Here is a 27844-nt window from a genome sequence, read left to right on the forward strand (position 1 = left end):
GTACATAAATATATATTACCATACTAGGGTTACCTGATTGGGGATAATCAAGAAGGGGGCTCAAGTAGAAGGAGAGTGGGGAGCAAAGCAAAAAGAACAGAAAAGATTGTAACGTATATATGACATGACCATATTTAATATTTACATTACCATTATATATGTATTGGGTTTAAATCTTTATAATACACATTTAAAGAAAACAAAACAAAATTTAAAACAAATGACTTCAGCATTCAACTCAATAAGCAAAAAGTTAGATCAACTAAATGAACCAAAGGAAGCTAGGAAGAAGAAATGAATTGATGAAAGTAAAAACAGAAATTGATAGAACCAAAAGATGGGTCCTGACAAAAGCAATAAAATCGAGAAACTTCCTGGAAATATTATTTATGAGAGGTAAAGAGAACATACACAAACTAAGAATGGAGATATAACTACAGACTATTATGTAACTTGATACCAATACATTATCAAATCTAGGGATAACCGATTGCTTCCTAGGAAAATGTATATAACAAATATTGACTGAAGAAGAGGTAGAAAAATCTGAATAAATCAACAACCATAGATAATATTGGAAAGATTATTTAATACTACTCTCCCCAAATGCACCAGAACCCAGAAAAGATGAAAAGTTTCTGAACTCCTGGCTAATACTCTCCTTACAGCAAAATTGCATGTAATATGGATGGGTCTTAGGGCTCTTCTCCCTGTGGAAGCTGTGGGGTAGGCTGAGGGAAGTTTCGGTCTGTCTCTTATGCTGCTTGCCTCTTCGCCCTCACTCGACTCCACTCTCTAGTTTCCCGTGTGGCAGCATGTGACAAAGAGAAGCAATGGACAAAACAGCCAGAGTCACAGCCCCACCATCCTGACCGGCCCATCTAGAACAGGCCTTTACCTTGTGTCCACGTGCAGCTCACTGAGCAGTTCACTTTGCATATAGTCCCAGGACAGTTCCACCGCGCCCAGGTAGTATCTTCTGATGGCACCAAAGCTGAAAGGCAAAAGGCACAGAAAGAAGCAGGTGGAGAGCTCAATTTGCATGGCTCTGATTGCTAGAAAATGTTCGACTGGAGAAACGAAAGATTAATTCTTCTCTAAAAATATCTTTGGCTCCCAGGAGCAAAAAGGTAAATTTTGTATGATTTAGTGAAAAGTCCCAAAATTTTCTCAAAGGACTTTAGGGAACTTGACTGGCTGGAGTGACAGCAGCATTAGCGCTCAGCAGTGACGGATAGGATTGCTTCCTTTTTGGCAGTGGGAAGCAGCCACAGGAAGAACTGAGTAGGAAAAGGGAGGCTGAGCTAAAGCTTAACCCGTTCACCTCTGAAAGCAGCAGGGGCACAAGAATGCTGCTTTGCTCAGAACCTTTGAGGAAAGGAAAGAGGGGGCTGATGTTGTTGAAGATTCTGGAATCCACCTGCACCAGCAAGAGTAATATTCTAACAGTCTCCCTGCTTCCGCCCTTGCCCCTCACAGACACCAATGAATGACCTTTAAAACCATAAAGCGGATCCAGTTACTTCTTTGCCCAGAAACCTCCACTGGCTTCTGACCTCACTCAGAGTATAATCCTACATTTTGACCATGGCCTAGAGTCTTCCCCATGATCTGCATGTCCCTTCCCCCCACCTCCAAGGTTTCATCTCACTCCAGCTACTGGCCTCCTTGCTCTTCCTTAAAACACCGAGCACACCCTTGCACCTGGACCTTAGCATCTGCTGTTTCCTCTACCTGAAACCCCTTTTCCCAGATAGCCACACGTTTCCACTCCCACATCTCCTGCAAGTCTTGGCTCAAATCTCACCTCCTAATGAGCTCAAATCTGGACCAGCGCCTTGACACTGTAAGTTCTCTAGCCCCACCGGCACTACCGATCTCTCTCTTGGCTTCATTTGCTTACAGAGCACTCATAACTACCCAGCATCCACGTACCTATTTCCCTTGCATCGTTGCTACCTGATGCTTCTTAAGGTTGTTTACATTTGGCCTGAGTATAGGCTATATCTCCTTACATCAAAATATAGCCATGCTGAGCTCAAGCAGAGAACCTACTCAGTTTAATGTATATTAGGAGGCATGAGAGCCTCCCAAGGGCCTCAAAGTATAGGAGCTAATAAGAATCTTGATCAGGGTTTCTATAAGAAGTGTTATCACGGAGAGTCCACTTCTGCACGGATAGGAATGTGTTTGGGAGCCATTGGCAAGGTATTGTCCAGCTTGGAAACAATCAGGAAGAAGCCCCTTGGGTAAACATTTGCTGAGACCTTCTCTCTGCCAGGCACAAGTTTGCAGAGATAATAGCTGGCATGTAATATATTCCAGGAACTGTTCTAAGTGCTTTCTAATGCAGCAAGCATTCTTGTCTTCATTGTACAGGTGATGAAACTGAAGCACAGAGACGTTAGGCAACTTGGCCATGGTCACACAGTTTGTAAATTGTAGCATTCATACCCATTTAATTGGGCTCCAGGAGTCTTGCTCCTAACCCTTTTACTATACGTCCATGCTTCAGAGACGAATAAAATCCAGTTCCTGTCTTCTGGGAGTCATGCTGCAGCAGCGGGGACAAAAAGGTAGATACATAGTCACAATACAGAGTGATAATTCTGTCATGAGCTTTACACATTATGTGATTTAATCCTCACAATAAGACTGCAAAGTGAGTACAGATGAACCATCTGAGGGGCAGAGAGGTTAATGGTTTGCCAAAGAGCACACAACTACCCATTTGTCCTAACCAGACAGTGTCTTAGGCACTGGGTGCAGAGCAGTGAAAAAGAAACAACTGAGAAACGGTAAGCAATACCTGAAAGACAGGAAAACCTTACGTATGTTAGAAGGTGAAATAAGTACTGTGCCCAAAACGAAAGTAAGTAGGAGAAGGGGAAGGAGGGGTGTACTAGGCTGCAATTTTAAATGAGGATGGTCACGGAAGGCGTGCCTGAGGAGCAGGTGACCTGTTAACTGAAGGCGAGAAACGACTGTGATTTGGGCTGGGACGGAAGCAGTGGAGGGGCGAGCAGGGCTGGATTCACTGTGAATGTGGCGCTTCTGCTGGTTGCTGATGAACTGCGTTTGTGGGCTTTGAGAAAGAGGAGTTCAGAATAAACAGCAAGGGTTTTGCAAAGGTGGCGTTGCCGTGAACTGAGACGGAGTAACAGCGAAAGCTGTCGCTTGGGGCTGGGGCGGGAAGGTGCGCCGCGGCACGTGGTTAAAGGGCTCGGCGGGCGCTGCGGGCAGCGAGGGCTTTCCTTTCTGAGCCCGTCTCGGTCACTGGGACTGCAACGTTTCTTAAATGTCTGTCTTCTTCCAGTAGCACAGCGTCGGGCACAGAGCGGGCACTGATAAATACGTGCTCAATGTTAACATGAGCAACCACTACAAGCCCGCTTTATTTTTAGTAAAGTAAGGAGTGAAGCAGTCTTCACTGTCGAAAGGCCGCACTGCGGTCGCGCACGGGGAACCCCCTTCCAGGCGAGCTGCGAGCTAGACTACGTGCTGCGGCACAACTCCTCCGTGAGAGGCCTTCCGCGCACGCGTGTCCCGACGCGCCTGGGGGTCGGCGCCGCGGGGCTTCTGACACCGCCCTTGGCGCCTTGTGAAGCGGCTGCGCCCGGGCAAGGGGACTAGCCGCCCCGTGCCCCGCCCCGCCCCGCCCCACCTCTTCCGCCGCCGCCGTGGGAATGGAAACATCTACCCCACGTGCCGGAAGCCAGCTAGCGCCGACGGTGGCGCGCCACTCCGCGCCTTACCGAGCCGAGCCCCTACAGGTGTCATCGCGAGACGAGCTCGCCGAAATGGCCGCAGCCAGTCAAGGTAAGGACGGGCGCTCGCCGGTGGCGCCGCGAGGAGCCGACTTCCCGGGCTCCGGAAGAGACGGGCTCCGCGCCTCCCAGGCCCAGCAGTGCCCCTGGGGGGCCCGAGCGCCGCAGGGGCGGGGCGGGCGCCTGGAGCTCCTCTGTGGCCCGGCCGCTCCCGAGGTCCGGCCAAGGTCAGTGGCCGGGCTGGAGCCGGACTTGCCCTCGCTGTTGACTCCGGCCGGGCTCCTCCGCCTTCCGGCCCCGCCCCCGACAGCCTCGGCCTGGAGACATTTTGTCCCTGTTCCCGGAAGCACTCTGGCACCTTGAGACTAAGGCAGCGTCTTTGTCCCTTTGGAGTGTCTTTTCAAACACCGGGCCGGCGTCTTTCCGCGTGCAGGCCGCCTCTACTTGTGCTATTGATGGTTTTGAAAGAGTACACGTGGTATGGTTCTTGGAAATCGCCTATTTAGTCTGCGTAGTGAAGGGGAGAGTCCGTGAAAAAAAAAGCCTGTAATAAAATACACAGTGGACCACGTCTTTCAGTTGTGCTTCTTATCCTACTTCTTTGAATGCTTCAGGCTATGTTCAGTTCAGTACTGGCTCACAGAACCATTATCAAAAACTCAATTATATAAATTTAAAATTACATAAATTATGTTAAAAACAGGGTGAAAATGCTCAAAATTCATTACTTCCTTATTGTTTGCCATGTTTAGTTATTATCTGTACTCTTGAGGTTCTGGACATCTGTTGTGTCTGTGTGGTGGAAATAACGTAGCGTGATAAGCCGCGTCTCTTGCCAGCTCCGCATTCAGCGCTGTCACACGTCAGTGACGTCACACCCTGGATGTTGGTATACACTACTAGTCAGCCCTCCCCCCACCCCAGCGCGCTTGTGAAACGTTTACCTGGGGACTTCACTGGCGGTCCAGTGGTTACGCCTTCACCTTCCAGTGCAGGGGGTGCAGGTTCCATCCCCGATGGGGGAACTAAGGTCCCACGTGCCTCCTAGCCAAAAAGCCAAAGCATAAAACAGAAGCAATATTGTAACAAATTCAATAAAAACTTTGAAAATGGTCCAGATTAAAAAAAAATCTAAAACAAACCAAACCGTTTACCAGCACACCTGAATTGAGGTGACTCAAAGGTGTTGGAATGCACAATGGAATTATTTTCCTGCAGAGCAGACTGCCCTTATTTAGTTAAAATGTATAGTTTGCTCAGATATTTGCACCTAGGAAATTGGTGGGAGAAACTTTGAGGCTGACATTAGGAATTTCAATCTTTATCATATTGATGATCACATAATACTGTAATCATTGCTCTCCTGGGCTCACAGGCAAGGCTGCTGACTGGTCGGTATAGTGCTTAGCAGTGTGTGTTGAATGACTGAGTGACTTTGGGTGAACTCAGTGTCTGTGATTTGATCCCTTTTGGCTGGAGCCCTCTATTGAGCTAAGGAGCTTGTTAAAATGACATTAAAACAAAACTCAAAACTCATTCTTGTTTTCAGTGATGTTCTTTAACCCAGGGAGAGAGTTTCTTCTTCAACACAGCAGTAATGTTTTGCGGTTACGTTAGAACAAAAATTTTCATTTAACTACTTGTGAGGCCATAGAAGGCCCAGTTCCTTAAACATCCATATTTTGGCTTTGCTAAATTAGTATCTATGGTCCATCTTGAATTAATTCTTCAGTTATATTTTGTGATTGTGTAAAGTAGGGATTGAGGGTTTTTTTGTTTGTTTAATACACATACCTAATAGTTCGAACACAATTTGTTGAAAGGTCTTTCTTTCCCTATTGAATAACTTTGGTGCCATGTGAAAATCAAATGACTGTATGTGTAGATCTACTTCTAGACTCTATATTCTCTTCCACTGATATATTTTTATATGCTTAGGTCAGTTCTACACTGTGTCAAATAGGATACTTTTCTAAGTCTTGAAATTAGTTACCTGTGTGTTACTGTAGTTTTATAAGAAGTCTTGAGATTCTTTGAACTTTGTTGCTTTTTCCCCCACAATTGTTTTGGCCACTGGTGGCACACTGTATTTTCCTAAGTGATTGCAGCAATATCTCCCCATTCCATATGCTGTTTTTTTCTGTGTGACTTTGACACTCCTCCTGCTGAGTACTAGGGTCTATATTCCCTCTGGAATCTGAGTGGAAGTTTGTGACTGCTGCAACAGAATACAGTGGAAGTAACACTGCATGGCTTTGGAGGCTAGGTCTTAAATGGTAATATAGCTTCTGCTGAGCCCTTGAGTTTCCTTACTCTCTTACTCCCTTTCTTGGGACAGGCAGCCTTGACCCTAGCCACCATGCTGTAAGGAAGCCCAAACTAACCCAGAGCAAGGCAGCCTGTATGTGTGAATGTAGTAGATGATTCCAGACGCCTGCTTGTAATTCTTCCAGCTGAAGCCACAGACATATGGAACAGGGATGAGCTGTATCCTGTCTGAATTCCTAATCCATAGAGTCTGGGAGTATAAAAGTGATTGTTTTGCTCTGTGAATGAAGTTTTGGGGTAATTTGTTGTACAGCCATAGTAACTGGAATACTACTCTAGGTCCTTTGTACTTCCATATAAATCTTAGAGCCAGCTTCTCAATTTCTAGATAAAAACTTACTTTTTGATTGAGATTGCAAGTCTGCAGTGTTTCCTCATTTACAGTGTAGAGTTCTTTTGCCTCTTTCACTAAATTTATTTTCCCACAGAGAGAGGGATTAGACATTTTGTTAACTCTTTCCCTTTTGGGACAAATAAATCACCCTCTGAGCCTCTACTTCTTAATTACAAAATGGAGTTAATAAATAGTACCTTGTTCTGTACCTACTTTGTTCTGTGGATTTAATTATATATACATGTTTATTCCTTAGCACATTGCCTGGTAAATAGTAACAGCTCAATTAAATGTTACCTCTTTTTCTTAATGTCTTTATTGGAGTATAATTGCTTTACAATGGTGTGTTAGTTTCTGCTTTATAACAAAGTGAATCAGTTATACATATACATATGTTCCCATATCTCTTTCCTCTTGCGTCCCCCTCCCTCCCACCCTCCCTATCCCACCTCTCTAGGTGGTCACAAAGCACCGAGCTGATCTCCCTGTGCTATGCGGCTGCTTCCCACTAGCTATCTGTTTTACACTTGGTAGTGTATATATGTCCATGCCACTCTCTCACTTATCCCAGCTTACCCTTCCCCCTTCCCGTGTCCTCAAGTCCATTCTCTAGTAGGTCTGTGTCTTTATTCCTGTCTTATCCCTAGGTTCTTCATGACATTTTTTTTCTTCTCTATCCTCTGCCACTAGGTTCATCAGTACCATTTTTTTAGACTCCATATATGTGAGTTAGCATACGGTATTTGTTTTTCTCTTTCTGACTTCACTCTGTATGACAGACTCTAGGTCCATCCACCTCACTACAAATAACTCAATTTCGTTTCTTTTTATGGCTGAGTAATATTCCATTGTGTATATGTGCCACATCTTCTTTATCCATTCATCTGTTGATGGACACTTAGGTTGCTTCCATGTCCTGGCTATTGTAAATAGTGCTGCAGTGAACATTGTGGTACATGTCTCTTTTTGAATTATGGTTTTCTCAGGGTTACCTCCTATCTTTATAATCACTGGAGAGACACATAGTACTGAGAATTTGTGGGCTATTGAATAGTATTGAGTTACTCCTGAAAAGGAGAGGCAAATGAAGAAAACCCATTTCATTTAGGATGCATTATTAAGTATTACTACCAGTTTTTCCTAGGTCCTTTTGGCTGTTTTTAAATTTCAGGGGAAAAACTGGAGTACTGATTCTAAATTGTCTAGGTTTTTTTCCTCTGAGATATTTGTTGATTTTAGTCTGATTTTCAAAAGTTGCTGGTCAGAATTTCAGAGTCAGTTTACTCTTTAAAATAGATTAATATTTAGATGTCCATATTACAACTGTCTCTGTTTCCTTAAAAATCTCTTAATCTAGGTTAGGAATGTTAGTGATTTATTGTAAAAGTAACTTTTCTTATTCAGTATCTTAATTCTTGTAGGAAACTTTGAGGGAAAATTTGAGTCACTGGATCTTGCAGAACTTGCTAAAAAGCAGCCATGGTGGCGCAAGCTGTTTGGGCAGGAATCTGGGCCTTCAGCTGAAAAGTATAGCGTGGCAACCCAGCTGTTAATTGGAGGTGTCACTGGATGGTAAGTGATGTAAAAATGTCCAGTATCTTTTTTTGCATGACTCAGTGTTGGGGTTATGGGAACCATCTCTTTTAACCAATGAAAATACATTGACTTGTGAAATTGATCATTTAATAAATAGTATACATCTAAACATAATGTTAAAGTGCTATTTAATGGTTACACATAGTGAGTATTTACTACATGTCAGGTACTATTTTAGATATTTATATAGGTATCTCATTTCCTTCTCACAGCTCTGAAATTGTTAGTTATTATCTATCCTCATTTAATAGAAACTAAGGCTTAGAAAGGTTTACTTGACCAGGGCCACATAGTAAGTGCTTTCTATCACTGTAGATCACGTTGCATCTTCTAGAATTATATATAAATGGAATTATACAGTATGTATCTTTTTTGTTTGGCTTCTTTCACTAATTTCGAGGTTCATCTGTGCTGTCGTGTGTATCACTAGTTCATTCCACGTATGGATGAACTAGTTTGTTTATCCATTCCCCTTTGATGAATATTGGTTTGTTTGCACTTTTGGGCTAAAATGCTGTTAACATTTGTGTACAAGTCTTTGTATGAACATATGCTTTCATTTCTTTGGGGTAAATATCTAGAAAGAGTTAGGCTGAGTCATAGTAGGTGAATGTCTTAACTTTTTAAGAACCTGCCAAGCAGTTTTCTAAAGTATTGTCTTACATCTTACATCTCCCCTAGCAGTGTATGAGGGTTCCAGTTTCTCTACCTCCGCACTAACACTTGGCATAATGTCTTTTTTTTTGAAGTATAATTGATTTACAGTGTTACATTAGTTTCAGATTGCAGTGTAGTGATTCAGTATTTTTGCAGATTATACTCCATTAAAAGTTATTATAAGATAATGGCTATACTTCCCTGTGCTATACAACATATCCTTGTTGCTTATCTATTTTATACATAGTAGTTTATAGTTCTTAATCCCCTACCCCTATCTTGCCCCTCCCCACTTCCCTCTGCCCACTGGTAAACACTAGTTTGTTTTATATATCTTTCAGTCTGTTTCTGGCATAATGTCCTTTTGATTACAACCATCCTAGTGGCTGTGAAGTGATATCTCATTGTATTTTTTTGTTTTTGTTTTTGTTTTTTTATTGTGGTACGCGGACCTCTCACTGCTGTGGCCTCTCCCGCCGCGGAGCACAGGCTCTAGACCCGCAGGCCCAGCGGCCATGGCTCACGGGCCCAGCCGCTCCGCGGCATGTGGGACCCTCCTGGACCGGGGCACGAACCTGTGTCCCCTGCATCGGCAGGCGGACTCTCAACCACTGCGCCACCAGGGAAGCCCTCATTGTGGTTTTAATTTACATTTTCCTGATGAATAATGATGTTGAGTATCTTTTCATGAGCTTATTTTTGCTATCCATATGTCTTTGGTGAGGTATCTGTTTAGATATTTTCTGCATATTTTTATTGGGGAGTTGGTTTTCTCTCACTACTGAGTTGTGAGAGTTCTTTATGTATTCTGGATACAAGTCTTAGATATGTGATTTGCAAATATAATCTTCTACTCTGTAGCTTATTATCTTGACAATGTCTTTCAAAGAACAGAAGTTCTTAATCTTGACATACAATTTATCAACTCTGTTTTATAGCTCTAGCTTTTTGAGTCATGTCTGACAATATTTGCCTAATCCAGGGTCACCAAGATTTTCTTCGATGTTTTCTTCTATATGATATATAGGTTCAGATTTTTCATTTAGTTCCATGATCCATTTTGATTTACTTATTGTATATGTTGTAAGGTAGGAATCCAAGGTCTTTTTTTTTGCATATGGATATCTGATTGTGCCCACATGATATGTTGAAAGACTATACTCCTCTACACTGAATTGCCTTTGTACTTATGGTGAAAATCAATTGACTATATGTCTTCTTTGTTAAACTGATTTGTCTGTCTTGGTGCTAATATCACACTGTTTTGATTACTGTAACTTTATAAGTCATGAATCAGGTAGTGTAAATCTTACAACTCTGTTGCTTTTCAGAGTTGATTTGACTGTTCTAGGTACTTAGCATTTTCATATGAATTTTAGAATCAGCTTGCTGCTGATTTCTACAAAAAGCCTGGTGAGATTTTGACTGGGATTGCATTGATCCATAAACATGGTTTATCTCTCCATTTGACTGTGCCGTGCAGCTTACAGGATCTTAGTTCCCCGACTAGGGATTGAACCCACACCCTCAACAGTGAAAGCTCTGAGTCCTAACCACTGGACTGCCAGGGAATTCCCTGTTTCGGTTTCTTTTAATTTCTCTCAACAATGCTTTGTAGGTAGGTCTTTCACATCTTATATCAGATTTATCGCTAAATATTTCATATTTTTGATGTTATTGTAAATGCTATTACTTTTAAATTTTCACTTTCTCATTGTGCATTGCTTATATTATAGAAATGCAATTGATTTTTGTATATTGATCCTGTATACTGCAATCTTGCCAAAGTCACTTACTAGTTCGCAGAGTTTGGGGGTCCCTAAGACTACCCTCATGTTTGATAATTCCCTAGGAGAATCCACAGAACCCACTGAGAGCTGGTATACTCATGGTCACGATTTTTTACAGCAAAAGGATACAGATTAAAATCAGCCAAGGGCTTCCCTGGTGGCACAGTGGTTAAGAATCTGCCTTCCAATGCAGGGGACACGGGTTTGAGCCCTGGTCTGGGAAGATCCCACATGCCGTGGAGCAGCTAAGCCCGTGCACCGCAACTACTAGAGAGAAGCCCGCGTGTTGCCATGAAAGATACCAAGGGCCGCAATGAAAGATCCCAAGGGCTGCAACTGAGACCCAACACAACCATAAATAAATAAATATTAAAAACAAAATCAGCCAAAGGAAGAGGCACATGGGGCAAAGTTCAGGAAAGTGGAGTCTGTATGTTTAAAATGGGTTTCTTGGGACTTCCCTGGTGGTCCAGTGGGTAAGACTGCGTTCCCAACGCAGGGGGCCCGGGTTTGATCCCTGATCGGGGAGCTAGATCCTGCATGCATGTCACAGCCAAGAAGTTCGCACCGCATGCTGCAACTAAGAGCCCACATGCTGCAACTAAGAAGTCTGCATGCCGCAACTAAAGATCCCACATGCTGCAACTAAACATGCTGCAACGAAGATTCCCAGTGCTGCAACTAAGACCTGGCGCAGCCAAGATAAATACATACGTACATACATAAATATTTTTTTAAAAACAGTTCTTTAAAATGGTTTCTTATAGGCAGCATATAGGTGGGTCTTCCTTTTTTTAATCCAATTTTACAATCTTTTCATTTTAATTAGGGTGCTTAGACTATTTACCTTTAAGTTTATTTTTGTTATCATTGGGTTTAAATTTACCATCTTGGTGTTCTGTTCTTTATTTTCTTTTGGATCAAATATATGTGTGTGTAATAAAAATAGGTCTACTGTGTATGTGTATATATATGTATATTTTTTAATTAAGGTGAAATTTACGTAACATGAAAGTGGCATTTAGTACATTCACACCTTTGTGTAACCACTGCCTCTCTCTAGGGTCAAAACATTTTCATCACTCCAAAATAAAACCCATCCCTGCTGAGCAGTTACTCCCCATTCTCCCCTCTCCCCAGCCCCTGGCAACCATCTGTCTGCTTTCTGTTTCTATGGATTTACCTATTCTGAATATTTTATATAAATAGAATCATACAATATGTGACCTTGTATGTCTGGCTGCTTTCACTGAGTATCATGTTTTGTTTTGTTTTGTTCTGTTTTTTTGGGACTGCACCGAGTGGCATGCAAGAACTTAGTTCCCCGACCTGGGATTGAACCTGTGCCCCCTGCAGTGGAAGCAGGGTGTCTTAACCACTGGACCGCCAGGGAAGCCTCCTGAGCATCGTGTTTTTGATGTTCATTCACGTTGCAGTGTGTGTCAGGACTTCTTTCCTTGTTATGGCTACATCTCGCCAACACTTATTATTTTCATTTAAAAAAACCATTTTAATATAGCCACCTTAGTGGGCATGACATGGGTGTGAAGTGGTGACTAACGATGTTGAGCATCTTTTCATGTGTTTGTTGGCCATCTGTACATCTGCTTTGGAGAAATTGAGTTGTTTGTCTTTCTGTTCTTGAGTTGTAAGAATTTTTTATATGTTTTTGATATTAGATTCTTACCAGACATGATTGCAGATATTTTCTTCTATTCTTTAAGTTGTCTTTCCACTTTCTTGATAATGTCCTTTGATGGACAAAAGTTTTTAATTTTTATGAAGTCCAGTTTATTCGTTCTTTTTTGTTCTTTCGTTGCTTGAATCACATATTTTTCATAATTCTGTGTCTCTTAATTGTGTAATTTTAATGGTTGCTTTAGGGTTTATAGGATGTATCTTTTACTTACCACAGTCTATCATCAATAGATATACCACTTCATGTAGCGTGTAATGCTCTTACAATAGTATACTTCTGGGACTTCCCTGGTGGTCCAGTGGTTAAGACTCTGCCTTCCAGTGCAGGGGGTGTAGGTACAGTCCCTGGTCAGGGAGCTAGGATCCCACATGCCTCACAGTCAAAAAACCAGAAACATAAAACAGAAGCAGTATTGTAACAAATTCAATAATGACTTCAAGAATGGTCCACATCAGGGCTTCCCTGGTGGTGCAGTGGTTGAGAGTCCACCTGCCGATGCAGGGGCACGGGTTCGTGCCCTGGTCCAGGAGGATCCCACGTGCCGTGGAGCGGCTGGGCCCATGAGCCATGGCCGCTGAGCCTGCGTGTCCGGAAAAAAAAAAAAAAAAAAAAAAAGAATGGTCCACATGAAACAAATCTTAAAAAAAAAAATAAAACAGTATACTTCCATTTTACCCTTGGTTTTCATTATCATACATTTAACCTTTACATTTTTTCATTAAATATTGAATTCTTATATTTTTAAATAATGAAAATGAAACCTTTTGTATTTACCCATATAGTTTATTTCTTGTACTCATCATGCTTTTGTGTGTATCCAGATTTCCATCTGGTATATTTTCCTCCACTTTTAACATTCTTTGTACTTTTGGGCTGCTGGTGATGATTTATTTTTCAGCTTTTGTATATCTGAGAAAGGTCTTCATTTCATCTTTGTTTTTTGAAAGATATTTTTACTGGGTATAGAATTCCAGAGTGACAGGGTTGTTTCTTCCCCCAGTACTTTAAGAATGTTCCATTATCTTTTGTCTTGCATTATTTTCTATGAGAAATGTGCTATCTCTGAATTTTATTCCTCTGTACCTAATATGTCCCTCCCCCCGCCTTTCAGGCTGCTTTTAAGATACTTATTATTTGTTTTGTGCTTTGAGTTCATTAAGCTGTTTGGATCTATCAATTTACAGTTTTCATCAAATTTAGAATATTTTCTCATTATTTATTCAAATATTTTCTATCCTTCAACAGTTCTAGTTAGACATATTATTACACTGCTTGAAATTTTCCTGTAGTTCACTGACACTGTTTATTTTTTTTAACTTTTTATTTTGGGATAACTATAGATTCACAGGTGCTTGTTAAAAATAATCCAGAGAGTCTCTGCACCACAGATACTGAGCCTGCGCTCTAGAGCCCGCATGCCACAACTACTGAAGCCTGCGTGCCTAGAGCCTGTGCTCTGCAACAAGAGAAGCCACCGCAGTGAGAAGCCTGCACCCCAGCAAAGAGTAGCCCCTGCTCGCCACCACTAGAGAAAGCCCGTGCGCAGTGACGAAGACCTAACACAGCCAAAAATAAATAAATCTTTAAAAATGCAAAAAAAAAGTCCAGAGAGCCCATCCTTCAGTTTTCCCCAGTGTATAACTAGTTCAATATTGCAGCCGTGTTCATGTATTTCTGTTTCATTTTGGTAGTTTTTATTGCTATGTCGTGTTTACTGATCTTTACTTCTACAGTATCTAAACTGCTGTTAGTTCCATCAAGTACAGTGTTCATCTCAGACATATAGTTTTCATCTGTAGAAGTTTGATTTGTATCCTTTTAAAATATGTTCCTTGTCCCTACTTATTATGTGGAATCTTTCCTCCAGCTTCTTGAACATGGAATACAATCATAATCACTTCTGATGTTTTTGTCAGCATTCTGTCACTTGTGCCATTTCTAGGTTGCTTTCAGTTGATTTCGTTTTTTATCATTATGGGTCTGTTTTCCTGCTTTGCCTGCCTGGTAGTTTTTAATGGGATGGCAGTATTGTGAATTTTACCTTATTGGGTGCTAAATATCTTTTTTATTCTTATATAATTGAGTCTTGATTCTTGTTCTGGGACACATTTACACATCGCTTTAAAAAAATTCCACATGTGTTCTGTACCTTACTCTATAGAACTAATTTTAAAGATAAAAGAGACTGAGAAGAAAATTGCTGGAGTTTATATATACTTCATTTTTTTCTCCCAAATTTCTTTGGAGGGGAAAAGCACGTTTATCCATGTTGGGTTTTTGAAAAAAAGATCGGAGAAATAAGAGCTAGTTGACGATCCAGTTGGTTGCCTTTATCATGAGTGAATCTTCGCTGCAAAATGTCAGTTAATGCCTTCATGTCAGGGACTTAGGGCCAGTGGATACAGGGTACAGGCAGTTTACTTCAGCTTATAATCACATTTAAGAACTGAGATGAGTCCTAATGGGTTATTTACTAGTCCTATCATTCCTCCAGTTTAGGAGTCCCTTCTGAGATATACCTAGCTTTTGTTTAAAAACATTTAAAATCCTTGTGAGGTCCTCCATGCAATGTTTTATTGATATTGATATATTTTTTCTCCTACTGAAGTGTACCAAGCAGTAGGTGGTAGAAAATGAGGGCAGAGAGGTAAAGGGAGACTGGATGTAAGTGTAGGGCTTTATAAGCCGTCTTCAGGGCAGAGTTTTCTGTCAAGAGCCATGTGCCGACCAGAGAAGATGGCACTGAGAGCCTGTCCCTTATCCCATGCGACCACTCTGGCCTCATACACAGTCATGTGTTTACTCGCTTCAGGGCTGCGCCCTCCTTGCCGCCGTTTCTCTTCCATATTGCTGACTGGAGTCTCTGCTTTATCCTTTCCTGTGTTGATCCATTCTCCGCAGTGTAGCCAGAGTCATCTTTTAAAAACACGGCTTGGGAGTTTAAGGGATTTGCTCAAGACCACAAAATGAAGTGAGTAGTAGAGCCAAGATCCGAGTCAGGGTCTTCGTGAGCTTGGAGCCTCTGCCGTTCCCTCGTTCTGGAGGGGACGGGCTTTATGCCTGGAGTAGGAAGGAGCTGGGCCATCCCAAGGTAAGCAGGCTCTGAATGTTGTTAGAAGTCCATGCTTGTGTTTGTCTGACAGCTTGTTAACTTGATTTTTGTAGGTGCACTGGTTTCATATTCCAGAAGGTTGGAAGGCTGGCTGCCACAGCTCTGGGAGGTGGATTTTTCCTGCTTCAGGTCTGTATGTGGAGTCTTTCCCCGGTTTCACGTACCATTTGAAATGCTAGTAATCTTTTGAGTCAGACTTCTTCAATTACTAGGTGGATTACAGTTTGTCACTTATAACATGGGGACACGTGCATATTCCTTAGCTCCCTTCCAGGGTTTTCAAGACCACTTGAAATATGAAGCAAGGGTGATTTCAGAAATCCCAGGTGTGATGCAAGTGCCCTGTGATATGATTTATTCTTAGACACAAAGTCGATGAGAGACATGAGGGCTAAATGACGCTGGCCCGTGGCGTGGGGTTTGTTTTGAACCACTGGCTGCTGGCTCCCTGAGGCTGTTCGTGTACAGTTGGTTTGCAAACCTGACTCCACATTGGAATCACCTGGGAATTTTATAGAACACTGATGCTTGGGGCCTGCCCCCCACCTCCGTCTGATTTCACGGGCAGTAGGCCTGCTTGTATATCGGAGTATTTTTAAAGTTGCAGGTGATTCTGAGGTGCAGTCAAGCTGGAGTGTCCGGATCCACAGCTCTTTGTCTCCTCTCGAAGGTAGCAGCCCTCGTTTTAGTGAGGTCGTCCCACGTTAGAATCACAATTTGAGTGAGTTTTCCAGATGCGTCAGGTGAAAATGAAGTGTGTGGAAGAGGCCAGAAGAGGCCCGCTTATGACCGGAGGGCCGGGGCGGGTGTGGTACAGCATCACTGCATCACAGACGCCCTCAAAACCCAATGCTTAAAATGACCATCTTTTATCATCTCAGTTTCTGTGCATCAGCAATTCGGGGAGGGGAGGGTGGGCGCTTGGGCTGGCAGCCTCAAGGGGTTCTAGCCAGAGGTGACTGGAGCTGGGTGAGCAGGGAGCTGGGGCGGGTCCAGGCCTCTCCCTCCCCTCCCTCACTCGGGTCTCAGCTCCTCCTGCGGCCTCAGTTCTCCAAGCGCCCTTGTTTCAGAAACATGGTGAAAGCTGCCCGCCCTTTTCTGCCCAAGCCTGGGAACTCCATAGCATCACTCTGGCAGCATCCTGCTTGTGACTAGCAAGGCACCAGCAGCTGCCCCCGGACCCGTTCCCTGCGTAGCTTCTTGGCTCCCTCCCTGTGGCTGTTAGCAGACAGGCCCCTCCTCACCCCTCCTGTTGCCTTCTGGGTTGCAGTCATCTTTCCTTCCTCGCACCCCTTCAGATGCAAGTGCAGTGACAGCTCTCTTGCACTAGACCCACAATCCTGTTCTGTCCCTGTGGTTTCCCTGAGTATCTTCATATTGCTTTGAAATGCCTTAATCTGAGTGCACCCTCTGTTTCTTTTGGGGGTTCTGACTGACAGAAGTAATGGGCATTAGAATAATCTCCAGGAAGGACCCTTGCACTGGGATTCTGGTATTGCTTGGGTCAGATGTGCAAGGAGTGCAGTGCAGGTAAGACATGGGGGTCTGTGCTGTGCACGCATGTGCCCTGTCACCAGGGTAGTCACGATGTTGGGAGATCAGGGGTGTGGTTTGACATAAGGATCCAGTTTCCTTTCATCCGGATTGTTGTCCCAGCAGCATTTAGTGAATAAGTCTTCCTTTTCTCAGTATTTGTACCGTTGCCTTTATCATACATCAAAGTTCATATATGTGTGGCTCTGACTCTCCTTCCTGTATCTGCTGAGCCTTGATAGTGGGCAAGACAAGTTCCTCCACGTATTCTTCAGGATCGTCGTGGCTGCTTTCGTACTTTTGCTTCTCCATCTAAACTTTACAACAGGCTTGTCAATTCCTTTCAAAGATTCTGTTTAAATTTTCATTGGGGGACTTCCCTGGCAGTCCAGTGGTTAAGACTCTGTCCGCGCTGCTATTGCAGGGGGCGTGGGTTCGATCCCTGGTTGGGGAACTAAGATCCCGTGTGCCGCACGGTGCACCCAGAAAGAGGGGAAAAAAAAGAGTAATAAGAAAAATGTTTGACTGGAATTGCATGGGAGCCATATAGATAAATTGGGGGAGAATTAATATCTTTTGTGCTCTTGTATCATCTAGCTGTGAACACAGGCTTCGTCTCCATTTAGTTAGGTCTGCCTTAATGTCTTTGCCTAGACTGCTCTTGTTTCTCCGTATAGATCTGGTCCATCTGTGGTGCAGTTTTATCCCCAGATGCATTGTAAGAGCTTCAGTTGCCCTTGTGCTTTTCCCCAGGCGCTCACCCTGAGCCCTAAAGCTGTCTCCCAGTTGGACTCCGAGTGATACAACTACTGATGTAGAACATCTTTTCATGTGTTTATTTACTGTCCAGATCTCCTTTTTGGTGAAGTATCTATTCAGGTCTTTTGTCCGCTTTTAAATTGGATTGTCTGTTTCTGTACTTTTTATTCTGTCCTATTAATCTGTGTGTCTTCTCCAATACCACACTGTCTTGATTGCTGTAAAATCAGGTAGTGTGATTCCTCCAACTCTGTTCTTTTTCAAAATCGTTTTGGCTGTTCTAGTTCCTTTGTCTTTTCATACACATTTTAGAACCAGCTTGTTTACATATCTGTAAAACATCTTGCTGGGATTGGGATTGCAATAACTCTGGCTTAATCATTTCTCTTTGAGTTCTTTCTTCAACAGACATTTTGTAGTTTTCAGTGTACAGATCCTATATGATTTTTGTTTAGATTTATACCTAGTATCCGATTATTTTGCAGCTATTGTAAAACCATAAATTTCATTTCCATTTCCAATTCAAATTGCTAGCATATAGAAATACAATTTATTTTGTGTGTTTATCTTGTAGTGTACGGCCTTGCTAAACTCGCTCTTTGTGTGTAGGAGTTTTTGTTTTTTGTTGGATTCTTTGAAATTATGTAGACAAACATGTCTACAAATAGTGACATTTTGACATCTTCCTTTCTAATCTGGACGCCTCTTACCTTATGTTCTTCCTTGTTGCACTATGACTTCATTTCCAGCACAGCGTTGAATAGGAACAGAGACAGTAGACATCCTTGCCTTTTTGTTAACATTGGATGAAAGTATTCAGTCTTTCACCAGTAAGTATGATTGACGTTAGCTGTATGTTTGTAGATGCTCTTTAGCAAGTTGAGGAAGTTCTCCCTGTTTCTGTTTTTCCAAGAGCTTTTACGGGAATGTGTGTGGAATTTTGTCAGAATGTGTCTGAGTCCTGCCTGAAGTCTGGGCCAGGTGATACCTTAGCAAATATGGGAACTACACGGCTCTGGGCTTCTCCAGTCAGATGCTCTTGTTTCCTTCAGAGCCCCCAAGTAGCTGTTCAGTGTACTTCGTCGTGTGGGAGAGACAGGGTGGAGTAACAGAATCGGAACTTGAATGTAGTGTACGATTTTTGAGATGCAGCTATATTGCTGCTACAAGTAGTCTGTTCTTTTTAGTACTGAGCAACATCTTGTGTAAACATGACACAACTTGCTTATTCATTCATGTGCGGATGGACATTTGCTTTATTTCCGGTAAAGCTGCTGTGACGAGCTGCCATTCTGGGTATAGCATAATGGCACGTGCAGTTTCAGTGTTGGCGGATGAAGCCGAACGGCTCTCCTAAAAGGCTGCTGGTAAACACTGAGTAAGGGTGTGATAGGAGTGTCCATTTCCCACATCCTTATCAACACTGTATATTTTCAGTGTTTTACTCATCTCCAATCTGATAAAGAAAGTATAGCAACTCAGTAATTTTAGTGTTAATTTCCTTGATTCCTTGTGAAGTTGAACTTCTCCCTTTTGTTGACCACTTTGTTTTGTGAGTTGCCTTTACCCGTTTTTCAAATGGGGTTTTTTCCTTACTGATCTCCAGAAGAACTTCACTTTTTATAAGTATTAATGTTTTGTTTGTTAGATATATTGCAGATATTTTCTCCAGCCTGGTTTGGGTGACTGATTAGTTGGTTGGTGCTGTTAACTAAAAGAGAGACTAGAGGGAGAGCAACTGACTAGACAGTGGAGAAGAATTTCAGTTTTAGATATTTTGAGCTATCCAGGGAGTTATGATTTATCATATCAGAAATTTGGAGGAGAGAAGTGATACACATGGAGGATTGACTGATGGCCTAATCAGTCTCTTCGTTCCCTGGGTAACACTAATCCATCAGGAAACTCCATGTGTGAATGAGTTTTATCCTGTTCGCACATTCTTTATGAAATGCTTCTCACTGAGTGTGTGTGTGTGCGTGCCTGCTGTCTTGAGCAAGGGAAGTAGCCATGTTCTGTAGGTATATTTGGATGTGCTTCTCCCTTACAAGAAATCGCTCATGAGAAATCTCTGTGATTTCTTTCTGAGCAGCAGTGATTACTACATGACACCCTTGCCCTGTTCACATTGTTGAGAAACTCAGGCTTATGTCGCCTTTAAGGTTTCTTTACCTTACATCTTGACTTCCAGTTCTGATTTTCATTTGCCATTTAATTTTTTTAAGCTCACTTGAAATTTTATCGAGATGGGTAAGAGTATAAATAAAGTAAAAGAATTGCCAGCAGTCACCGAAGGCCAGCGTGTGGATTTCCGTTGACAGGCATAGGGCCTCGCACATAGGGTGGGTGCTCAGTAGATGTGGAGTGAATGTCGTTGAAATACAAAAAACTGGACGGCAAATATCTCCAAAGATAGAAACTCAGAAGGATTTTTGGTAACATATTTCAGTGATTTATCCTGTGTTTCTCCTTTATTGCTGTCGTTTTTTAAACTAAAGCTTGCAAACCATACTGGCTACATCAAAGTGGACTGGAAGCGGGTAGAGCGGGACATGAAGAAAGCCAAGGAGCAGCTGAAGGTCCGCAAGGGCAGCCAGACACCTGCGGAGGTCAAAAGCAAAGCAGACGAGGTGAGACTTGTTTTGTTCCTGTGCAGTGTGTGAAGGGTGCAGACAACTTTGTGTGTAAAAAATGGGGTAGACACACCAATATGTCAGCCTCAGATGGAATATCCTCACCTCAGTGGCAATTTAAAAGGTTAAACCTACAAGGACCAAGGACCAGTAGGTTTGGTGACGTTTATTGCTGAGCGAGAGTGCACAGTGCTGCAGGCACATATGTGGATCGCGCATCCCTTGAAGAAGTTCTTGTTGGGATTGGAGCGGCACGTGAGGGGTGGGGGGGAAGATGTACCTTGTACAGCCACTCTGATCACTTTGAGTCAGTCACATTTTTGTCTCCATACACACACATCTCTGAAACGTCCAGAATGTGTAGCCCAGGGGTTGACGAGCTTTTTTTGTGAAGGGCCAGATGGTACCTGTTTTCAGCTTTGTAGGCATTGTGATCTCTGTCACTACTGAACTCCACTGTGTAGCGTGAAAACAGCCATAGACGATGGGTAGGCAGGTGGGTGTGGCTGCGTTGCAATGAAAGTTTATTTAAAAATAGGTGACGGGCTTCCCTGGTGGCGCAGTGGTTGAGAGTCCGCCTGCCGATGCAGGGGACGCGGGTTCGTGCCCCGGTCCGGGAGGATCCCACATGCCGCGGAGCGGCTGGGCCCGTGAGCCATGGCCGCTGAGCCTGCGCGTCCGGAGCCTGTGCTCCGCAGCGGGAGAGGCCGCAACAGTGAGAGGCCCGCGTACCGCAAAAAAAAAAATAAAAATAAATAAATAAATAAATAAAATAAAATAAAAATAGGTGACTGGCTGGATTTGGCCCACGGGCTATAGTTTGCTAACCTCTGATCTAAGGCATGAAATCAGGTCAGATTATACTGGAGGGACAGGAGAAGGGCTTCTTTTTTAAAAGGATGTATTTTGTTACTTCTTTATTACCTTTGGAAAAATGTCAAATGTCCCAAAGATATAAGTGCACTTAACCAGGGAGAAATAAACCGGGATCAAGGTGTCAGGAAGGTGCCTGGTTAAACCTACAAGGACCGAGAGAACAGGAGACAAGAAATATTAGCAAATGTTTGAAAGTTGGAAAGCACATGGATGAGTGGTAGATAACTTAGCAGAGGAACTTCCCTGGTCCGGTGGCTAAGACTCTGTGCTCCCAGTGCCGGGGGCCTGGGTTCAATCCCTGGTCAGGGAACTAGATCCCGCATGCCGCAACTAAGATCCCACATGCCGCAACTAAAGATCCCGCATGCCGCAACTAAAGATCCCGCATGCCGCAACTAACACCTGGTGCAGCCAAATAAATAAATATTGTTTTTAAAAAAATGACATTCCCTTTAAAGAAGAAAAAAAGAAAAAGACGATTCTTTGTGGTGGCGAGTGCTCAGCCAAAGGTGTCCATTGCCAGAATACTACTCAGCCATATAAAAGTATGACATTTTGCCATTTGCAGCAACATGGATGGACATAGAGATTATCATACTGAGTGAAGTAAGTCAGACAGAGAAAGACAAATATCATATGACATCACTTACATGTGGAATCTAAAATACGACACAAATGAATCTATGAAACAGAAGCAGACTCACAGACATAGAGAACAGAGTTGTGGTTGCCAAGGGGGAGGGAGGGAGGGACTGGGAGTGTGGGGTCAGCAGATGCAAACTAGTATCTATAGGATGGATACACAACAGGGTCCTACTGTAGAGCACAGGGAACTCTTCAATATCCTGGGATAAACCAGAATGGGAAAGAATAGGAAAAAGAACGCATATATATGTACAATGGAATCACTTTGCTGCACAGCAGAAATAAAGACAACATTGTAAATCAACTACATTTCAATGAAAAAATGAGCACATCTTACTTTATGTAAATTATACCTCAATAAAGTGTAGTAAGATGGAAAAGTTCGAAAAGAAGAACAAAAAACCCCTCAAATAAATAAATTTTTTATAAAGAAAGCTGTCCGTTGCCCAGAGTGGAACGTGGCATTTGTGCACTTAGATAAGTCCTTCCTCCTTCCTCCCTTCCATCCCTCCTCAAGCTCAAGGTTATGAAACTTACACTTTTTTCACTTCAAAAATTTTTTTTATTTTTCAGACATTTACAAAAGTAATACATGATTGTTGAAAACTTCTTTAATGATACAGGAATGTATATAATAAAAAGTATAAGGTTAATGTTTGATTAGAACCAACTGTTGCCTTACAGTTGCACTTATATAAAGTAACCAGAAGGTGTGGAACTGGTTCATCCCACACATGTTTGTAGTATCCCTCTCTGTGGCCTGGCCCTCTCACAGGCCCCAGGGAGAGTGGCTGGTCCCCCCTGAGAGCCCGTATTCATATTTGGGGAGCAGGAAATGAAAATGTTCGGGTTAGTGTTTAGCAGCAAGGAGGCCATTGGTCATTTCTGCGAGAACAGTTACAGTCGGGTGGTGGAGTTGAGAGCCAAGGTGTAGCAAGTTGAGGAATGAGTAAAGATGATGAATGAAAGAGGTTATGTCAGGAAATTGTATGATTTTTGTCATTCCCCCTGAGGGCAGATGACAAGAGACAATGCGTCAAATAGGGAAGTATAGTTCCAGCCAAGTCGGGGAGGAGTGAAGACACAGGCACAGTGGGAATGAGGGGGCTCGAGGGTCCCCGGAGGCTGGGTGGTGGCGTGGGAAAGGTCGGGGTGGGGTTAGGGAGATGAACCCCTGTACTTAAGTTCAGGAAACCAGTAGGCCAGGCTACAGGGTGTATTCCCCTCGTGAATACTTTTCTATGGTAGCACTTGGGAGAAAGTTCCCTCTGGGATGGAGGTCGATAGAGCACATGCATGGGAAGCTGTAGGAATGTGAGAAAATAAGGTTTCAGAGGAGCGTGTATGGATAGATGGACAGACGCGTGGGCGGGAGGAACGTGTGGACAGGTTTGGAGGAGACACCAGTTTACTGAATGTGGTGCCTTCTCTCTTTGCAAAGTCCCGTCTGAAAAGCATCCCTTGAATGTGATCACTGTGCGCTAGCACCCCGCCACTACCTTATCCAAAGACACGTCATCTCACCTTCTGATCTGCGTCCTGCTTCCTAATAATATCCTCAGCAAAGTAATCCACTGTGCTATCTTCTGTTCCTAGGTGGTGTCGTTTGTGAAGAAGAATGTTCTAGTGACTGGTGGATTTTTCGGAGGCTTTCTGCTTGGTATGGCGTCCTAAAGAGGATGACTTCACTTCCTTACTCCTGGTTTTTCCAGCCAGCGGCCTCTTCACTCCGTCATAGGATAGCAAAGCCTCTCCTCTTCGTCCTCCTCTCCCTCGCCTTCCTCCCTGCCGTGGCGTATCTGAATGGCTTCTGTAGGCATCTGTTGGTACAAGTGGATAATGGCCCCACCATGACCTTGACGGCAATGGAAGAGACAGTAGACATTAACTCTTCTCCCACCACACTCCCCCCTTGACTAATCTCTAGGTCAGCAAGAATATTCCTTTGTCCCCTATGTAAGATACTTACCAGAACATGGTACAAGATGGCTCACCATGGAGCGTGAGTGGACCCTCAGAGGTTGTCCCAAACTTGATTAGGAAAAGAAAAGCAAGCATATAAGATACCTTACTATGTCCTGCCTGGAAAGGAACTGAATACATTTGCCTGTAAGCATGAAAGATTTTGGTATCTTGGTGTCTACTTTCTTTTGTAGTAGATTTTAGGTTACAGAATGAGAACTACTTGTACTGGCTCTAATTATCCTGACAGAATGGGAGCATGCGCACTACAGTTGAAAAATCTGCATATGGAATGAACTTGCGCTAAAGATACATATGCTGAGCTGAAGGTATTGTGTTTGGTGGGAAGGTCTTTAGGGAAACCAACCAATAGATACATTTAGGATGGTCAGACTTAGTGAATCACTTAGAGGCATTGCGGTATTATCTACAGATGTTTTCCACCATACAGGATAATGCATCTCATGCTGGTTTCCAAAGGATTTATTTATGGTAAAATAAGTGACTTTAGGTGGAAGAGGGAAGAAGCTCTTGGATTTTTATTTAATAGAAAAGGTTTTAAGCTTTGAAATGTGAAATATTCTTTACCTCTTGTCAAACATCAGGGGTAGCCGTAGCTCCTCTGTGCCAGTTCTACTATTTATCCAGTTAGTATGAAATATATAACATTTGAACCAGAGTTTTTAAATGGTGGCATTCCAAGCATTAAGAATTGAGAACAGTAGCAATAGCAACAGCACATGTGAAATAAATTATTTCTATCATCAAAGGTAATCTGTCTCAGGAAGACCCCAACTCTTAGAATTTTTCTTTAAAATAAAAGTTTATAGATATATCCATGCTTAGAAACTTAACACATTTTTCTGTACTGGCCTTCTGTTGTACCATCTAGAATACCCACTGCAGGAAGGCAAGGCTTGTGTCTTCACCATCATATCCATGGAGCCAAGCACTTAATAAGTACTCAGTATCTGTTGAATATATGAATAATGAGCTCATAGGAAAGTATCTGGAAAAGGCACTGATCCACAGGATTGTGAGACTTTAGGAGTTCTGAAAATTTGGAAAACTTGGAATTAACTTCTTAAACTTGCAGGTGACCCCTTGCAAAATGTATGTTCTTAAGGCCTTCCTTTTAAAATGTTTGCCTTTTAACTTACCTTGGGAATGATGTATTGAATTTGGAAATTGTAGCTACTAGTGGATGTGTGGAATTTTTTAGAATTCATCCATTTGCATTCTTCTCCTTATGGTAGTATTTTAAGGCAACATTAAGTTTTGCTTGTAACATGTATGAATTATATACAAATCATAATGCTATGAGCCACATTGTTCCATATTTTTGTAGAAGAACTCAAATTTTTTTCACTTTTTATTATGGAAACATTCAAACATATATAAAAATACAGAAAATAGTACAATGACCCCCATGTGTCCATCAACCACCTATAATGATCATCAAATTACATCTTGTTTTATCAATTGTTTTGAAACAAATACCAAATGTGTCATTTTATTATATTTTGGTATGTGTCTGTAAAAGGTAAGAATTCATCTTAAAAATCATAAATGCAATACCCTATTATTATACCCATCTGACCCCACCCAGACCAGTGGAATGGGGGCTGCAGGTAGTGGGGTGGGGTGGCCTTTTTCCATCTCTTTTTCCTGTGATTATTGGTGATGACAAAGATTAGCAGGTTGCTCTAAGCTGCTTTGAGCGGGTTATAATAGATAATAGACTGAAGTAAGATTCTAGCTTCCACCTGAGGGACATGGTTGAGGTCAGTGTTACGGGTTGGCCTCATCCTATTGCAATCAGGATGGCTCTGAGTTCTGCCCGCTGAGTGGGGCCACCACAGGTGGAGGGGCAGAGTGGGTGCTGAGGTTGAACAGTGGCGGCGCTCTGGTGCTCATCACTGGTGGCATTTAGGAGAGCTCCCTCAGGCAGTTAGGGGAGCCTCTAAATGGAGGCCCTGTTGTCAGCAGCTTTGCTTCAGGTGGCGAAGTGAGAGGTTTCCCCCCAAAGAACAGCTGCCACCCCTTCACGCAAAACTGAGACACCAGGACCAGGCAACTTCACCCGTGGATGCTCTGTTTCCATGTGACTGGCAAGGCCTGTTTCACGATGCATTTTTCTCCAGTACCCAGAATCCAGTAACATGCTGTGCCTCCTTAGTGATGGGGGCTGAAGAGATGGCAGATTTTCTTTGACTGACGGAGGGATTAAGCGTTTCCAGTCGTCACTTTGACCGTGTTTGGGTTTTGGCTCCCCTTGTTCGGGGCTTCCCTGCCTGTAGTTGGGCCTGGACTGGAGAACCTCTGACAGCTGGTGGCCAGAGTGCCTATGAGGGTCTTCTCCCTTTTTTCTGCTCACCCCAGAGCCCCCATGTGCTCCTTCTGTCCCCTCCTGGCATCTCTGCCACTCTGGACCACCCTTTGACCCAGCGTCCCTCCTTGTGATGGACCAGGTGGGATGGGGAGCTATAAGCAAAGGAGGGGGAGAGGGATCAGGTCCAACAAGTAGACCCCCGTGTCTTCAGTCTTTCTAAGGCTCTGTATCCTCACTGCTAACACGGTTTGAGCGTGGGGACACCTCCGCCTGAGTGGCCCCATTGTCGTGAGTGTCACTGTCATTGACTTTCCTCCCGTTGCCCATCCGGGCCACTTCTCTGCTCCCGCCCCTCAGCCTCAGGACACTCATTAACAGGCTGACATTCCCCCCTGCTGGACCTGGCAGAACACAGGACATGACTAAAGGAGTGAATCTTACATAATTCTAGCTAACATACTCTTGGGGTGGGTGCTCATGGTTTTGAAATGCTTAACTACTGTGAAAATGTTCTCCCCATCATCCTTTTGTTTGACTTTTGCCGGAAAGATGGACGTGACTAATGGTTGAACTCTTATTTGGAAACCTACTTTTGTGTCGTTTGGGAGATGTAATAAGTTTCTGATTGAAAAAAATGGTGTAGGGATAGATTTTAAATATCTGAGAATCATTAATGTTTCACGATGAAACACTAGTTTCTTCTCTCAGGGAAATTTACTTAGGGCCAGTTTTGGACCCTGCAGGCAAAATTAGACTGCTGCCCTCTCTGCTCCCTCCACCAGCTTACCAGCTTCATTTCTTTGTCATGGTTCTAGGTCTGGGGGCTTCTTAATCACTTATACAATAGTAGTGTGAGCTCTTGGAGAACTGGGCAGAAAACATACCTTATTCTGGACCTGATTTCCCAGAAATCATACAGTGTGGCTTATGTCTCTGATATTTGATACTTAAGGAATCATGAATTTCAAGAGCACTATTTTTCTAGCGAAAACTGAGTGTTGCACTTTCTTCACGTTTTTAGAAAACTGTAAAGTCAGCTTATTGAAACACCAAAACTACCGTCCTGAATTTGAAATGGTCAGAAATGCCATTATGATGATTGAGAGCAGTGGTTTGCATCCTTGCTTGCCTGCCTGCCGTCCTGGAGACTCTGGTTGCACTGGTAGCGGCGGGGCAGCCTCAGGTGTTTGAGGAGCATCTAAGGTTGGGAACCACTGAACTACAGACTTGGAAGCTGGTGTAATAACGTCACAGTTCTGCTGAACAGGCCTTTAATACCTTTTAAATTAAGTGCCATACAATTTCAGATGCCTTCCAAGTACTGAACAGAGTATAATATTAGTTTATTAAATGTTATAGGAATTGTGTGGAGTGGATGCATGAGTGGCATGATGGCTGACCAGGGCCTTCTGTCATCAGTAGATGTAAAGCTCTTGGACAGAAGGTTGTGGGGTAATGGAGTGTTCATATGGTGCCACCATATCACCCCACAAATGAGCTCCCGTGACCAAGGGAAAACTACCTTTCCAGTGGAGAGGTCTGTCTCAGTCATTAGTTAACCAAGTGATGAAACAGCATCACTCAGAGCCCACTTACAGCAGGCTTTTAAGAAGTCTCTAAGTGGAGGATGAGGTCGTATTTCTCACCTTCCCAGCTCTCCCCTGAAGACTGAGATTCAGTGCTAATCATGGTCCCTAATAAATAAAAAACGGTTGGTGTTAAGCTTCTTTGATGTCTCTTTTATTTCCCTGTATGTCATAGTAATAGCTAAGAAGAAGAAGATTGAAATCAATGTCTGCTAATAGATGTTGAATGAAACTG

At 43.0% G+C, this 27844-nt stretch overlaps 2 protein-coding genes across 2 annotated transcripts in view; one reads left to right on the top strand and one right to left on the bottom strand.

The window, feature by feature from the left end:
• The window catches only part of F8 (coagulation factor VIII), a 121996-nt gene extending 118389 nt beyond the window's left edge, over positions 1-3607 (bottom strand). Inside the window, exon 1 of the mRNA XM_027099677.1 lies at positions 899-3607. Within this exon, the coding sequence (XP_026955478.1) occupies positions 899-1044 (146 nt within the window). The 5' untranslated portion in view covers positions 1045-3607. The remainder of the gene's footprint in view (positions 1-898) is intronic.
• Positions 3608-3647: 40 nt separating this feature from the next.
• Positions 3648-27590, top strand: FUNDC2 (FUN14 domain containing 2). The gene is made up of 5 exons (XM_027099676.1): positions 3648-3819; positions 7851-8001; positions 15337-15412; positions 20074-20205; positions 23326-27590. The coding sequence occupies exons 1-5, from the start codon at positions 3687-3689 to the stop codon at positions 23401-23403; spliced, it is 570 nt and encodes a 189-aa protein (XP_026955477.1). The 5' UTR covers positions 3648-3686; the 3' UTR covers positions 23404-27590.
• The last annotated feature ends 254 nt before the right edge of the window (positions 27591-27844 follow it).

Source organism: Aethalodelphis obliquidens, unplaced genomic scaffold (genome assembly GCF_003676395.1).
Source record: "Aethalodelphis obliquidens isolate GAN/ISIS:26980383/991018 unplaced genomic scaffold, ASM367639v1 scaffold136, whole genome shotgun sequence".
NCBI classification, from domain to species: domain Eukaryota; kingdom Metazoa; phylum Chordata; class Mammalia; order Artiodactyla; family Delphinidae; genus Aethalodelphis; species Aethalodelphis obliquidens.

Coding starts and splice junctions, on each gene's coding strand:
- FUNDC2 (XM_027099676.1), top strand. CDS start 3,687: ATGGAAACATCTACCCCACGTGCCGGAAGCCAGCTAGCGCCGACGGTG. Junction 8,002..15,336: donor ATTGGAGGTGTCACTGGATG/GTAAGTGATGTA, acceptor TGATTTTTGTAG/GTGCACTGGTTTCATATTCC. Junction 15,413..20,073: donor GTGGATTTTTCCTGCTTCAG/GTCTGTATGTGG, acceptor TTTAAACTAAAG/CTTGCAAACCATACTGGCTA.